This window comes from Ammodytes marinus (genome assembly GCF_949987685.1).
Source record: "Ammodytes marinus genome assembly, chromosome: 17".
NCBI classification, from domain to species: domain Eukaryota; kingdom Metazoa; phylum Chordata; class Actinopteri; order Uranoscopiformes; family Ammodytidae; genus Ammodytes; species Ammodytes marinus.
The window spans coordinates 11,476,440-11,492,021 of record NC_137221.1 but is presented as its reverse complement, the minus strand read 5'-3'; the positions used below and the strand labels follow the sequence as shown (position 1 = coordinate 11,492,021).

At 41.5% G+C, this 15,582-nt stretch overlaps 1 protein-coding gene across 1 annotated transcript in view; it reads right to left on the bottom strand.

The window, feature by feature from the left end:
* trps1 (trichorhinophalangeal syndrome I) overlaps positions 1-13,833 on the bottom strand; it is a 95,041-nt gene extending 81,208 nt beyond the window's left edge. Inside the window, exon 1 of the mRNA XM_080045593.1 lies at positions 13,366-13,833. Coding sequence (XP_079901719.1) covers positions 13,366-13,378 — 13 coding nt within the window. The 5' untranslated portion in view covers positions 13,379-13,833. The remainder of the gene's footprint in view (positions 1-13,365) is intronic.
* Positions 13,834-15,582: the final 1,749 nt, after the last annotated feature.

Genomic DNA, 15,582 nt, shown 5'->3' with positions numbered 1-15,582 from the left:
TCGCGTTGGAATAAGACAAAGCTTAACACACCCATCTTGCCTGTTCTGTCAGAACTTATCAGCCTCTTTCAAGTGTGCGTGCTGAGGATAAAGACACGTGAGCCTAGACCACATCACGACACCTTTAAGTCGGTCAAAGATCAACAGGAGATTGAGGTGTGGATCAGTAATAAGTGCCAAGGCATGTAATCTTTTAGTTCTCACACCCATCTAACTGCTGCTGGTACACCCTAAAAAAAAAATCCACAGATAGACACAAATACAAGCATGGACGTGCACACACACACACACACACACACACACACACACACACACACACACACACACACACACACACACACACACACACACACACACACACACACACACACACACACACACACACACACACACACACACACACACACACACACACACACACACACACACACACACACACACACACACACACACACACACACACACACACACACACACAGCGTTTAGCACTCAAATCTATGTAGCTGTCACATAGCTACACCCTAAATCCTTTCATCTGTTATTTTTTACCCAAGCCGTTCCTTTATTTTCGTCTTCTTTTATTCTTCTCTCTAATCTCTCTCTGATCCATTCAGCTGATGAAAAAAAAACGGCATGTCCTCCATGTGGTGCTTGCTGATGCTCTCTTCCATTTTCCAATTTCGAGTGCAATTGACAGCTGAAAGTGCCTTCTGCATGTTACAAAATGTTTCGCAAGCCCCGGGGCCAAACCACAGATAGTGTATTGTCGTATGTCAAATCTACATAGGCATCAATGGGGGAAATTAAGCAGAGGTACGACTGTGGCTGTTCCTGGATCTGCCTCTGGGCTATCTCTCCTGCTGTCAATCATCACCTGCTGCCTTGTGCTTAATGTCTGTCCGTGCCCCATTACACTCCGGTTATGCATGAGTCAAACATGACAAAACCGCAATTGTGGCAACGCATTGCCAAAACTTGCAAGGCATGCAAAGGCAAAATAAACTCAGCCAACAACTTGACAATTCAGAATTTTTTGTTTAATCTCCATGGGGGTTTATTTTACGCAACGGGTAAAATCCTAAAGTTCAAGCAGATCTGTCAAACGCTTGACGGACCGTACACTGTTACCCAACAAAGAGATGGGGAGAATATCAACTCCCCCTCTCCTTGTTTGCAAAGTTGTTATTTGTTAGCTTCTTTCAACCTGTCAGACCTGCAGCCCTGCATGTTATTGGGGAAGGATATGTGGGGGGCGGGGGGGGGTGGGAGAGGGAGAGAGAGAGAAAGACGCTGGGAGAGAGATTCAGATTTAGAAAGACAGCCCGACGGGGAGATCGAGAGAGCGAGAGAGATGTGAATTCATTGCCTTAAAAGCAGCTCCGAGTCAAACGGTGTGATAAGAATCAGACAGCACACGCACATGTTTGCACACACACACACACCCACGCACAATCCAAGAATCTTTGCTTTGAACATCTTTGGGCAGATAAGTAGCTATTAAGTGTTCAATTACCCTTCAGCATGTGTGTGTGTGTGTGTGTGTGTGTGTGTGTGTGTGTGTGTGTGTGTGTGTGTGTGTGTGTGTGTGTGTGTGTGTGTGTGTGTGTGTGTGTGTGTGTGTGTGTGTGTGTGTGTGTGTGTGTGTGTGTGTGTGTGTGTGTGTGTGTGTGTGTCGGAGACCAAGAAAGAGAAAGTCAGTGTGAGACAGGAGCAGGGATGAGATTCTTTCCACCTATGTGTCACTTCCTCCTCTCTCTCGCTCTCTTTCTCTCTCTTTCTCTCTTTCTTTCTCTCTCTCTCTTTCTCTCTCTCTTCATTACCCCTCTGTGCTCTCTCACCAAACTTTTTTACTGTAACAAGTCTTTTTTTTCTATCAATCCCTCTCCTTTTCCACAGGTCCTTCTTGCTCCATCACCCTTCCACCACTCATGGCACATCTCCAAGGAAGCAATAAATTCAAGTATCCTCAATAAAAAAAGAAAACGGTTAGCGCTGTCGAATTGAGTTAACAACAAACATATTGATTTCCCCAGCCTGTCTGACAACGCGCCACTAGGTGTTTCAAATGAAAAGTATTCCTGTCTGATGTTGTGATCTGTCCACTGATCTCTGTAATGGAGCCGTCTCTTCCCAGAGCTCAAAGGTCAGGATCAGCTCAGTGGAACGCTTCTGGAGGTTGTAATATTAGAAGCTGAACCCTATAACTTGATCCTTAAAAACAGTAGGGTTTTCAAACTGAGAATTGTGAGACGAATAACAAGAGAGGAAAGCGTAAAAATATGAATGTTTTTCGCTCCAGAAAATCTATGTTTATCTATTCAGCAAACATTTGGAAATGCCATTCCATCCAACTACTGGATGGACTGCCATTAACTTGTGTATATACATCCAAGGCCCCCAGAGGTCCAATCCCAATGACCTTTCCTTAAGCGACAACACTATGTTGACATTTGTGGTTTTGAGTGAAGTACTTATCTGCAGGACGGATTGCCATACAATTTGCTGCACACATTCAGGCCCCACGTAACCACTACAATGTGTCCAACTCTTTTGATTGTGACGAAATACCATCAGCAACCTCAGCTTGACTTTGTGTTAATTGCTAAAAAGCTAATGTTGGCCTGCTAACATGCTAATCTAAGATGGTGAACATGGTGCAGAACATTATCTCACTTTTTTAGGCCTTTGAAAAACAAATCAGAATAGGGCTGTAACTTAAAATCCTTTTCAGTGTCCATTAATAATGGAGGAAAAACCAGGTGACGACAGTCAATATGTATTCACTTTTTCAATTATAGAAAAAAGAAAAAGCTCACAATTGAAAAGCTGAAGCCAAAAAAAGAATGACTTAACCACCTGCATAGATGGCGTACAACACTGATAACTTTATTTCTTTGCTGCCCTGTGGAGAGTGAAGTGTAGTGTCTTTTTTCCCAATAGAAACCTGTCAAATGTTTATCAAGATAGGGGGGCAGCGTTCAAGCACAAAAAGCCAGAGTGACTAAAGACTTAAGCATCCTTCAATCAGGTTATCTCCCCTGTGTAAAGTGTCCTTGAGCATACACTGTATCCCCTACAAGTCCCAGGGGGCAGTTGTGTTAGGTAGGCTGCAATCTGACAGGGGGGGATCTCACTACTGAGGCATCAATGGACTATCACATGAAACGGCCCAAGAGCTAAAGTCACCAAAGTTCAACGCCTCACCTCAACTCACCACAAAACACTCTGGTGGCAAATGATCTGCCCCCCCCTCCCCCTCCTCCTTCTGTCTATGTGGCACTCTTTTCTCTTACTGCCTTCCCCTCTCTCTCTTTCTCTCCTCCTGTCCTATTATGGACATAGCAACAGTGTTGATGTCGGGACGACTAAAGGTTTGATTCACCGTCTGTCCCTGTCTGAATGTGTTTGCGTGTGTGCGTGTGTGTGTATGTGTGTGTGTGTGTGTGTAAGATAGCAGATAAGAGCCATATATAAACAGCACTTGAAAGCAGAAATGTAAATGTTTATAAGGCACAGCAGAACACAGACCATATCAAGATACCAGAGAGAGGGAGAGAGAGAGAGAGAGAGAGATTAAAGCAGAGTTCACACCAGGGGAACTAGCAGGAGACTGCAGTCGACGAGGCTCAAGTCTGATTTCAGTCATCATTAAAGCTTAAGAGGAATTTAGCATCTCAAAGCTATACGTGCAATGTTCTTAATCTGTTCCCGAACGTGCGATAACAACACACCAAGTTTTGAAAAGACTGACCCATTGGATTTAACTGGACACCTGTGTCACTAGGTCACTCCAGGGCTCCATGCTTAAATGGCATCATAACTTTTTAATGAGAAAAGCAACGCTCACAGAGGCCGCCAGGTTTACTTTTGATAATATCCAAGTGGAAAACAATGCAATCATACACTGCATACAATCACATCCTCAACATAGAAACAAAGAAATCTCCTAGACTTTTTTTTATTTAAAATCCTATTAATTTTTGTTTGCGACAAATGAGCTGAATTATTTCAGCTTTGTCTTAGAGAAATCTTCAGCCCGGCATGGTGGATGGCCCTAAATACTTCAATACTCCCATTTTTCTAAACAGTCTAATCTTTAGCGACCACCTGTTGCTAGCATAGCATCTCAGAGAATGTTTCACACCGTTGTGTGATTACATGACCATGTAATTCACTTTTTATGAATAGTCAGACGGCATAGAGAGCAGCAGAATGCGGTGAATCCTAAAATAAAGGGAATAATGAAGCATGCTTTCGGACAAACTTTTTAATGGCAGCCATTTAAAACGCTGCACGTACACAATGGGACTTGAGATGTTGTGCTGGAATGTGTGTGCGGGGCTGTGAATAGTGTGTGTATAATATACATTTGTGAGTGAGTGAGTGAGTGAGTGAGTGAGTGAGTGAGTGAGTGAGTGAGTGAGTGAGTGAGTGAGTGAGTGAGTGAGTGAGTGAGTGAGTGAGTGAGTGAGTGAGTGAGTGAGTGAGTGAGTGAGTGAGTGAGTGAGTGAGTGAGTTTGCCTTGTGAGTAATTTTACTTTTTAAAAGTTGGTAAAAGTTGGTAGCACCTGTCCTGCTTTCTTAATCAAGCTTTCTATTCTTCCATGATTTTAAGATGAACAATAAAGTGATATTTGCTCTCCAGAATGAAAAGTAGAAGACTTCATTTCTCCACAAGAAAAAGCTAGCAACCATTATTTATGAAAAGGTCACAACATAGTCAAATTGGCATTTTTCCCCACTTGCAAATGTGCCAACTTCACATCCAACACTCAAAGTGAAGCTGTAAACAAGCTTCATGAATCAAACGTGACAGAGTTCTTGCGATAATGTCAATGCTTGCAGATTTCGTAAGGCACTCTCAAAAATATGTATGTGTGCACGTGTATCGTGTGAGTGTGTGTGTGTGTGTACATCCCTGCGTGAATGTGCCCGTCTGTAAGTATATACACGCTTACATCCGGGTGCACTGTATATATCCTTGCTGGAGAGTTCATGTAGTGTGCATGCTAGCAGGAGTGTGTGCGTGTGCATAGGTGCGAGTTTGCAAGTGTGCGCACGCAAATGAGTGAGTGATTGTTAGCAGAAGCTTGTTAACCTCAGAAGTCATTACCACAGCCCTGAGGTTTACGCCAATTAGACAAAATAAACGACGAGGGAAAAACAAAACAGACAAATTAAAAACAAGATGAGAAAAGAAAGTGATTACTGGAGGGAGGGGGGTGATAAAGTTATTCTCAGCTATTTAAGAACAATACAAAAAAAATTATTAAAATGATTAGAGTGGCGAAACACAGATGCTGAAAAGAGAGAAATAAATGCAGTAAAAAGGGAAAGTGATCGTTGGTGTGCAATACCATTTAAGATTTGATGATGATGACACCTAATAGATATACAGATACTTGAGTCCCAAACCTAAAAACGACAGAACAGGGAGAGAAAATAAAATCAATGTAAGGAGATCAAATTAGACTAAATAAGAGAGAGACAGAGAGAGAGAGAGAGAGAGAGAGAGAGAGAGAGAATGGTGTAGTATTTGACATCAGTACTCTTATGTAGCCTTTTTTTCTCCTTTTCTCAAGACCTTCTTTGTTTTTACAGCTTCATCCTGAGCAGACCAGCCGCTGTACACACACACACACACACACACACACACACACACACACACACACACACACACACACACACACACACACACACACACACACACACACACACACACACACACACACACACACACACACACACACACACACACACACACACACACACACACACACACACACACACACACACACACACACACACACACACACACACACCCCCCTTAAGGGGCCTTTTTCCACATTGGGCCATATGGTGCAGACAGGCGCACGGAAACAATTCTCTAGAAACAACACACACTCTGCACTTACAAACCTGCCGCACAGCCACACACACATACATATTCTCTCTCTCTCTCTCTCTCTCTCGCTCTCACACAGACACGCACACACGCACACACGCACACACTAGTCAGTTAAACCTGCCGAATGAATTGCGGCCTTGTTCAGTAGAGTACTAATGGCAAGGAACCTGCCATGGAGATTACCAAATACGCGTGCTCGTTCAAACCAACCACACACGCATGCATTGCACACGAAGAGGCTCAAGCATTAAGCATTCTAAGGCACTTATCCATTAGAGAGGTTAGTTATTTCCCCCCAGTCTAAAAGTAGGTGTTGTACTTAATAGTCAAACAGAGGCGCTTTTAAATCCAGTGTGTTGGGCAGCTGGGGCAGATGTCTGGGAGTAGCTGGAACTCTACAGCACCACACAATTGAGGTCTTCCTGGTTAAACAGGCTAATATGACGGCTTAGATTTATCCCATTTGGCAGCAAGCAAGGGTGCGCTCAAAAATAACAATGAAAACTAAGTTAAATGGCATGTCCATCAAAACGCTGTGCTCACAATACTCACTCTAGACTGTCAAGAGTGAGATATACACTGTAACGTGCCCGAGACATTATTCCTATTTAACCTACTCACTTTCAACAGTGGGTTGGAAAATGTATTGTTTATTAGCTAGTACAGTCATTACATAAAAGTAAAAATAAAGACTTATGTTGATAGATTGGTACAGCGAGCGTCATTAGCATTTATTTCCATAGCTCACATGGACTGAGAAATTACGATGAGATATAAATTTGTATCTGCTCAGACGGGAAAACAACACAGCCAGCCCATAGCTAGATTGGAAGTCTAGTGCCAATCAAATTGAGCAACTTACTGCTTCACTTACTGTAGTGGATGTACATAAAGAAGTCACATAAAAGCAAGTCGTCGAGAGGCAAATTTCACTAGATGACAACATCAAGGGCGGCAGTGCATGGAGCAGAATCACATGCCAAAGCAAACAAAGCACACATACACCTCCTTATTAAGTCTGCCTTGAGATCAGCGGTGATACAGTCAAGTCTTGTATCTCTCTCTCCCGGACTCTTACTCTCAAAGATTCAGTGCTCTCTCTCTCTCACTCTTAGAATTTATATGAATATGGTATGATGCCAACACGTTAGAAGCAACTAAAAGTAACGCATGTTTTGTGTTGTTCTTTTAAAGGTGCACTATGTCACTTTGGGTGTGTCAGAGAAGTGAACATTTTCTACTAGGTATACTCTCATGACTGAATAAACAAACTTTCCTCACAGGAAAATGTGATCCCTGGAACACTGTTTGAAGGTTATAAAAGTTTCCCTGAAAAGTTACTGTTGTGTGCACCTTTAAGGAGAAAAACTAAAAATGTCAGTCCCTGCTTTATTTTCTGTGATGGTAGTTTAATCAATGTATCTGCCAATCAGTCAATGCCCCGTTTCCCCTCTTAGTTTGGCGACACAGCGGGCCCTCCAATGGGCTTAACGATATGGAACGTTTCATGTTCTATTACTGACAATTGGCTCTGAGAGGATTCAGGAGTCAAATTCAACAGTGTTTGTTATTGCAAGTCAAACGTAACTGAGGGACTCAAAGCAAGCCACATTCAAAAGACGTCCGATTTTTCCAGGTCCACTTACTCGGCACTGATTCGTTAAGACCAAATAAGAGACTTCTGTCAAGACATGGTACAGAGAAAACGGTGAGTCATCTCGCCAAGAGCTAAAACTGGGTTCATAAGAAGAGGGCAGTGTTTATATAGCAGTGTATGAAAGTTAAGAGTTCCATATGCTAGTGAAATCATTGTTTTTTGTTTTCAGTTATTCTATTTATCTTTTTGATCCTTGATTTATTGATGTTCTTTTATGTTTTACAATAGCTAATAGTTGCTGATCTTTTTGTTGCATTGTTGTATTCACACACACACTGTCTATCTCCAGGTTAACTGTCTCCTGGAAAGACCGGAGGCTGACATGAATTTATGGCACATACAGATAAATTGCTAGCATTAAAAACACAAGAATTTTATTTTATAAACCAATATACAAAAGAGGTCAATGTTTACACATGTCAAGTGAATCTATACTTCTCTTTCTACACAAACACACACTCATCAATGTGTTACATTTCTTGTTAAATACTTATTTTTTAAGAAATGTGTATAGCAAAACAGTTTGTATTTGTTTTATTTGCATGAAGGGTGGTGGCCGTAACATTACATTTTAAAATGAAATATGTCCCCCCACTTCACTGCAGGAAAAGAAAAAAGGTTATATTCAATTTTAGAAAAGCATAAAGCAAAGTGTCGAAAGATATTTCAACTAGAGAAGAAACCTGCACTGGCATTGGCAACATAGTCAAACAAACACAGCGGTCATACTGTGAAATGCACTGCAGCATGGTGGACTGCCTCGTTTTTGCCTTTGGCTTTGATGTTCACCTGGACCTGAAAAATAAAAAATAAACTACCAGTTGGAACTATCTGTCGGCCCCCAGCTAGCTATAGCTGTTTGTATGGTTCATGGTGAGTGGTTCTGTTGGCTGCTTTAGCTGAGCGCGCTGGATGCTAGCTGAAGCAACCAGCGCTAGCCACTACTAGCCTGTCAGCCCACTCCAGCTGTGTCTTTATCCACTCAGGTGGTGAGGCTACTGCTGCCAAACTGGCACTAGCACAATCAGCAGCCTGTCTGTCTGTCTGTCTGTCTGTCTTGGTAGCATTTTCCTCAGCTCAGCAGTGAGGACTATGACTCACACATGTATGCTGATTCTGACAACATGTTTTGGAATGTGTCCATGTATATTTGGAGGTTGGTTGATCTTGGTCAAACTCTTCCTATCATGTCAGGAAATATAGATGAATGGTGACAGTTGCTACAGTGACACAACCACCACAAGCTCTGTCATCCTAATAAACGGTTTGAAAAAATGAATTATCAGCAAAGTGCTCCTTTAAGCAATACAACAAATAAAACATCACAATACAAGTTTTTGTCAATATAAGTGGCCGCATTCCAGCTGACTTGGCAGAAAAAATATCTATACCTCAGACAAAGGCTGGGACTGCAGAGTGATTTTTCCTTCCAGACATACCAGGAGCAGCACACAGCTGTATAGTTCACCAGCATATGGATTAAATAAATACAGTCTGCACAGAGCTTGTTAACACTTGTTCACTTGGCTAGAACGCAATGTTGTAGCGAAACTGAACAAAAAAACACACACAAACCCACTTCTTCTTCACACACCCAGACCAAGGCACAGAGACACACACATGCACTGCATGCAAAGAAAAACAAACAGCTAGCCTCCTCGCTCACAAGCAACAAAAGGGTTAATTTTTCGAGGTGAATGGGCGTAGCACGCGTTATTATGGGAACAAGCAGTGACACATATTGCAGGTCTAATGGCTCGGGAAGCCTACACAAATGTGCACACACAGACAAATATACTGTATGAAGACAATGGCAAAACGCTCTTCATTAGCTAAGTGAGGTGGTAATGGAAAACAAATGTATTTACCGGACTAAAACTGTTTTCTCAGGTTATTTTTAGTATTAATTGACTGTGTTAAAGTGTCATGTACAGTATATACATAGTCCCACACATGCCTCAGACACACACACACACACAAATTATGGTTAAAAAGATGTCAAAATAAAGTCTACTGTACTGTCTCAAAAATAACTATAGTGCAATGTAAACAGACACAAACTTCACACAGAAACCCATATTATTTAGGATGACACACTGACACACACACACACACACACACACACACACACACACACACACACACACACCTGTCGCTTTGATCTTTGATTAATTCTATGCCCTTTAAACAATTCGGTCATTGAAAATCAAACAAATTAGGTCATTAATTGTCATGACAGCTGGTGACATCTCCTTTATTAATCTATGTCTGCATAATTAATAAGTCTTAATTGGCACTAATTAGAATAAATCGTTGTTTGGCTTTTGGGGTGACAAGGTGGAAAACTTGTTGTGTGCGTGTGTGTCAGCGCAAGAGGGGCAAAGGTTTAATGACCTCTGTACAGAATGATGAATGACTATCTGTTGCTGTGCTGCAAACACACACACACACAGAATGAAACACTGACACAGTTGTGTGTGTGTGTGTGTGTGTGTGTGTGTGTGTGTGTGTGTGTGTGTGTGTGTGTGTGTGTGTGTGTGTGAGAATGAAAAGTGGGACATGTGGCTGTTAGAGAATGATGAGATCATCCCCTAACACACAATAGAAACTACCTGTTGACCTATTCTGTGCAAATAGGTCAACAGGTAGCTTGCAGTTGTACGTTCACACACTTTCACACATGACGTTTGGTGGTCATGTAATTGAGGAAGAGCCAGGGCCAAACACACAGACAAACAGACGGAGAGGATGACATAGAGAAGAAAGAGAGACCTAACTGACAGACATAAATACTCACTGCCTCATAGCAGCAAAACTCACTTGCAGGGGCCTACATCACAGAAATGAACTCACGAGTCTTGTGTGTGTGTGTGTGTGTGTGTGTGTGTGTGTGTGTGTGTGTGTGTGTGTGTGTGTGTGTGTGTGTGTGTACTAGCATGAGAGTCAAACTTGCTTGTGGGCCTGACTGAATTGTCTCTCCTCAACATTCCTCAATTTTCTAAAAATCTGCCAAATCTGACTTGTACTAGCACATCAAAGACCACATAATACCGCAGCGCACGCACACAAAAGCACACGAGCACATGTGTGCATATACACAGATGAAGGCGTGCCAGCGTACACACACGTAGAAACAGTCAGACTAAAAAACACGCACAAAAACACAGACCACAGCTAAAAGCATCAAGCAGCTCAAAGCAATCCGCCCTGCTGAATAACATCACCAAGCAAAGCCACCACACCACATAATGAAAAACATACACACACACACACACACACACACACACACACACACACACACACACACACACACACCTGCGTAAAAGGCCTCATATGTACATATACTCTGAACTAATCATTCATCTCTAACATACTGAGATAACGCCGGGCATAAATAAAAATACACAGCCGGAAGGAGCACACACGAAAAAGTAGTAAGCATATGGACCTCCCTGTATTTGCCGATAAAGGCTCAGTTCACCCAAATTACACTAAAAAGTATTTTCATGCTTAGCTGGAGTAGTATGAGATTCCACTTCTAACACCAAAGCAATATATTTAGAGCAAATGTTATGTTTGTTGTTGTGTTTGTTGGTTTCATTTGTTAGACTCAACGATGAGTAACTGTGGTTAATACATATACTTGCCATACATGTCTGTTTTCGAGACAGCAAGATAAAAAAAAAAGTGCATGAGTGTGTGAGAGAAAGAGAAAGGAAACAAAGTGCACCTCAGTGTGTGTGGTGGTGACACAGGTGCAGGAGGATAACACAGCAATTGTATTACTTGTATGTGTGTGTGTGTGTGTGTGTGTGTGTGTGTGTGTGTGTGTGTGTGTGTGTGTGTGTGTGTGTGTGTGTGTGTGTGTGTGTGTGTGTGTGTGTGTGTGTGTGTGTGTGTGTGTGTGTGTGTGTGTGTGTGTGTGTGTGTGTGTGTGTGTGTGTGTGTGTGTGTGTGTGTGTGTGTGTGTGTGTGTGTCTCCAAGCACAGTTTTACAATAGTCCTGATGCAGCATAATACGGTGTGGTAAAAAGTATGTTGTTCTACACAACACTATTTTTAACAAACACAACTGCTTACTTTACTTTAAAATGTGCTCTGTCTTTCACGCATACAAACAATTGCCCACACAGCACACATTTTTGGATTTTTCTATTCCGCAAAACTCAATTAAGTGTAGAGTATTCCGACATAATCGATACAATACTCAGCTACTATAATGCATGCACCCTATGCCACATACCGCTGCTGGTTTGTGCATAATAACATAATAACCTCAACTGTATGCGTTTGCATTTCCTGTATTACAATGAACTGTGTTGTTACCAATTCAATGAATACGATACAATGAATGTATGCGGCGACAGAAAAACTGGCTTCTTGAGACAACACAGACAAAATAAAGCTCTACAGGTGCAAAAAGGTGAGCATCGTCATACTGTAATTGCAAACGCACTATCGCTGTCACCATTCTAGCAGATTGGCAAAATTTACACCACTGCTTTTGTATCAGTGCTATAACACTGTGGCGATTTGAGTAAAAGCTTGCAGTATTTGCAAAAGCAGTTATGTCTGTGACTGTGAACAAGAAACAGCTGCAAACAATTATTTTGATATTAAGCTCTAAGAATATGATCTCGCCCTGACCGAGTTGCTGCCACCAAACTTTATAGAGTATAATGTATAATGAGCTGTGTTTCTTAAATGAGGTTTAATGCATATGAAGGGGGGGAGCAGGTAATGTCTGGCTCAGAGTCTATCACCGTATGACGTCAAAGACATTTTTTTTATCGTTGTTCTGATAAAAAATATGAAAAATAAATCATCAATCATCAAACTGTTTTCCGCAAGAAAACAAAAAAACCTAACCTGAAGACCATATCATGTGGGTAGCAACACACAGTCACTTCCTCCAACAGTGATGACTAAGACCAGTTTCTTTTATTTCAGAGTACCGTTGTTGCTGTGCATGAAACGTCTGCAGTTATCAGCAGTCATTTAGTCTCAGTAAACTATTCGCTGGCTGCACCCATTTTAGCTAAAGGCAGTGACGCTAATCCAATAAGCCCCACACACAAGCCGGTTGAGTTTTTTAAATGTTTTAAAGAGAGGCTCAGAGATGCCGCTCACAACTTTTCCCCTTTTTCTTCTCCAAACAACGGATGCAATCTAGTTTTGTTGTCTCGTTGTTTTTTAAAGTTTAAATAAAAATGTGAGTCACTTTGCTATGCTCTCCAGAACACCCACACACAAAGACGTGCACACACACACACACACACACACACAAATCCTCTCAAATATTGCATCAAGTTTATTCGTAGCCTAAAATGATTTAATAATGAGTTTTTTAAGTCAATACTAATTCTGCAAGATGAATATAGATGCCAATGTGGTAAAAAAAAATATTAATTTAAGTTAAGTTAATAAAGAGTAATTACTCATATAAAATTTAACAATTTATATTAATAATTAAGAATAACTGAAAATATATAAATGTTGAAAAATTAAATAAATATGTGTATATGCAATATGGAGCGATACGACTACACCTCTAATAACTACATTTTACCAAAGCATGCAGAGTAAAAAAATAAGAATTAAAAAAATGCATGATAAATTATACAGTTAATTTGTACTTTATCTTACATTGTCATGGTATTAAAATGTTTTCCTTTTTCTCAAATAAGTCCCAATGATGGAGAAAGTAGAGGGTATATATATATATAAAGTTATTAACCATAAAATTGAGTTTAAAAAAAAAATTGCGGTTGGGAATAAAACATATATTATGTCTTCTTACCTCTGCTGTTCATCAGGTTATAAAAACATCATGGCTGACTCTCGGCCTTGGCATCAGCTCTGTTGAAGGTAGCTCCCTCTGACTGGACCCACTTCTCCGCAGCGGTCCAACAGTTTAGGCTTTACCGGCCCCCCACTGTAACTCCACACGGTTAATGTGAAGCAGAAACCAGGTGTCACAGGCTCCCGAACTAATATCCCTCCAGTTTCCTTTATCAGGTCCAAGCAACTCCACACAGCTCTGTGAACATCAGAGCATAAAAGGCCTTCTTCTCACTTCTTCTTCTTCTTCTTCTTTGTCGTTTGTTTAAGAAAGGTCTTTAACTCCACTTTGCGATCGGCTACCTCTGGGGCTTGCTGCTACCCTCCTTATGCTTAACAGCTGTGGCGATACAGCTTTCCAGTTTGATCAAGTGTGTTGTAGATCCGTGTACGAAGTGTTATGCAGGCTTTGCCCCCTTCGCTTGCTTGCTGTACAGTCTTTTTTTTTGGGGGGGGGGGGGTGTTCTGGTTTAGGTCTCTCCCTCAGTCACGGTTGTCAGAGTCCACCATCAGCTTAACAACCTGGAAAATGACAGGAGGACAAATAACGTTACAAACCAAGCGCATTCCGCAACATTTACTGGAACCTATTTGAGACAGACTTCGGTCCGTATTTATGTCCGACATGTCCAGACTTCTTTTTTTACGTATACAGTAAACTATTTTATCCCAGATTTTTAGTCCAATCCCATTTGACTTGGCTGATCAAAGACGAACAATACGTTTTAAAAAAAACATTAAGTGCACCACCGTTGAGGCCCCCGGGCAGTCAGACTCTAATTGCGCCAATTTTGCTTTATCATCGTACTTGACAGCTGACAACGCCTTCCACATGGTGAAGAACGTTTTAAAAGGGCCGGAGAAAAAGCCAAGCCACTGGTAACGTACTTTAAAAACGTCAAAAAATGACATGTGCCATTGAAATGGGAAAGCATTAAGCAGCGTTGCTCGAAGAAAGAAAGGCCATAATTGTGCTAGTCATTTCTCTGTGTTGTATTTTTCTTTAAAAATCTGCAATTAACAAAAGGAATGTGTCTGAAAACAACAAAAAGTGTGCGTGCGTGCGTGCGTGCGATAGGAGGGAGAGGAGGGAGGGAGAGGGTCATTATCGAAGTTGGTGCAGTCAAATAACAGCCCTGTATAAAACAAACACGCTGGTTGAAACTCAAAAAAATCCTAGAAAAGAAAACAATGTAAGTAAAGTGCTCAATACAGTGTGCTGCCGATATATTGCTGACTAAAAAGCCACTCATAATAACACCAGTAATTCATTCAAATTAAAAAAGAAATGTACAGCCTGAGGTAACTGCGATGCAACTGCGTTTCCACAAGTGTTATTCACTCCATTTCAATATCGATCGCTTCACGAATCAGAATCGTCAACGAGCCATTTCCAGGAAATTAACTAATAAATGCAATGTCACGTGTTCAAATTCCAGTGGCTGTGACCGTTGACAATTGTATTTGTTTTATTACTTCTTCAGTAATCCTACAGTGTTAAATGTCACACTCTCCGGTTCTCAGTTCCCCCTTTTGTTGCCCCAACCACAAAAATCACCCCACCCTCTCTTTCTGTACCACTCCTCTCTCTCTCTGCCACCCCTTCTTCTTCTTTCCATCCGCCATGCCTCTCTCTCCCTCTCACCACAAATCTAAATCTGAGTCTGTATTTATACAAAGCCAGTTTCCTTGGGTCAGTCTGAGCAGCCTGGGTGCGTAGGTGTGTGTGTGTGTGTGTGTGTGTGTGTGTGTGTGTGTGTGTGTGTGTGTGTGTGTGTGTGTGTGTGTGTGTGTGTGTGTGTGTGTGTGTGTGTGTGTGTGTGTGTGTGTGTGTGTGTGTGTGTGTGTGTGTGTATCAGTGGTGGATAAGAGAGAAGTTCAATGTCTACACACACACACACACACACACACACACACACACACACACGCCTATAGTCTATATTTTGAACTTATTTCTCGGTTGCTTATGAATCCAATTGTTAAATCTCCTTTATTCGGAGGCTTTTATTTTTCAAAAATACAATCGCCTTTCTTTGAACTTATACAACTGAAACATTTCTGCTAAACTACCACCACTGAAGATTCAAAGGGCAGAGTCAATAAGCAGAAGAGCTACAGGAGCCCAAATCTCCCAGGATACCTGTAGAGTGGTTTACCTGGTCCAGTGTGGTCCTTA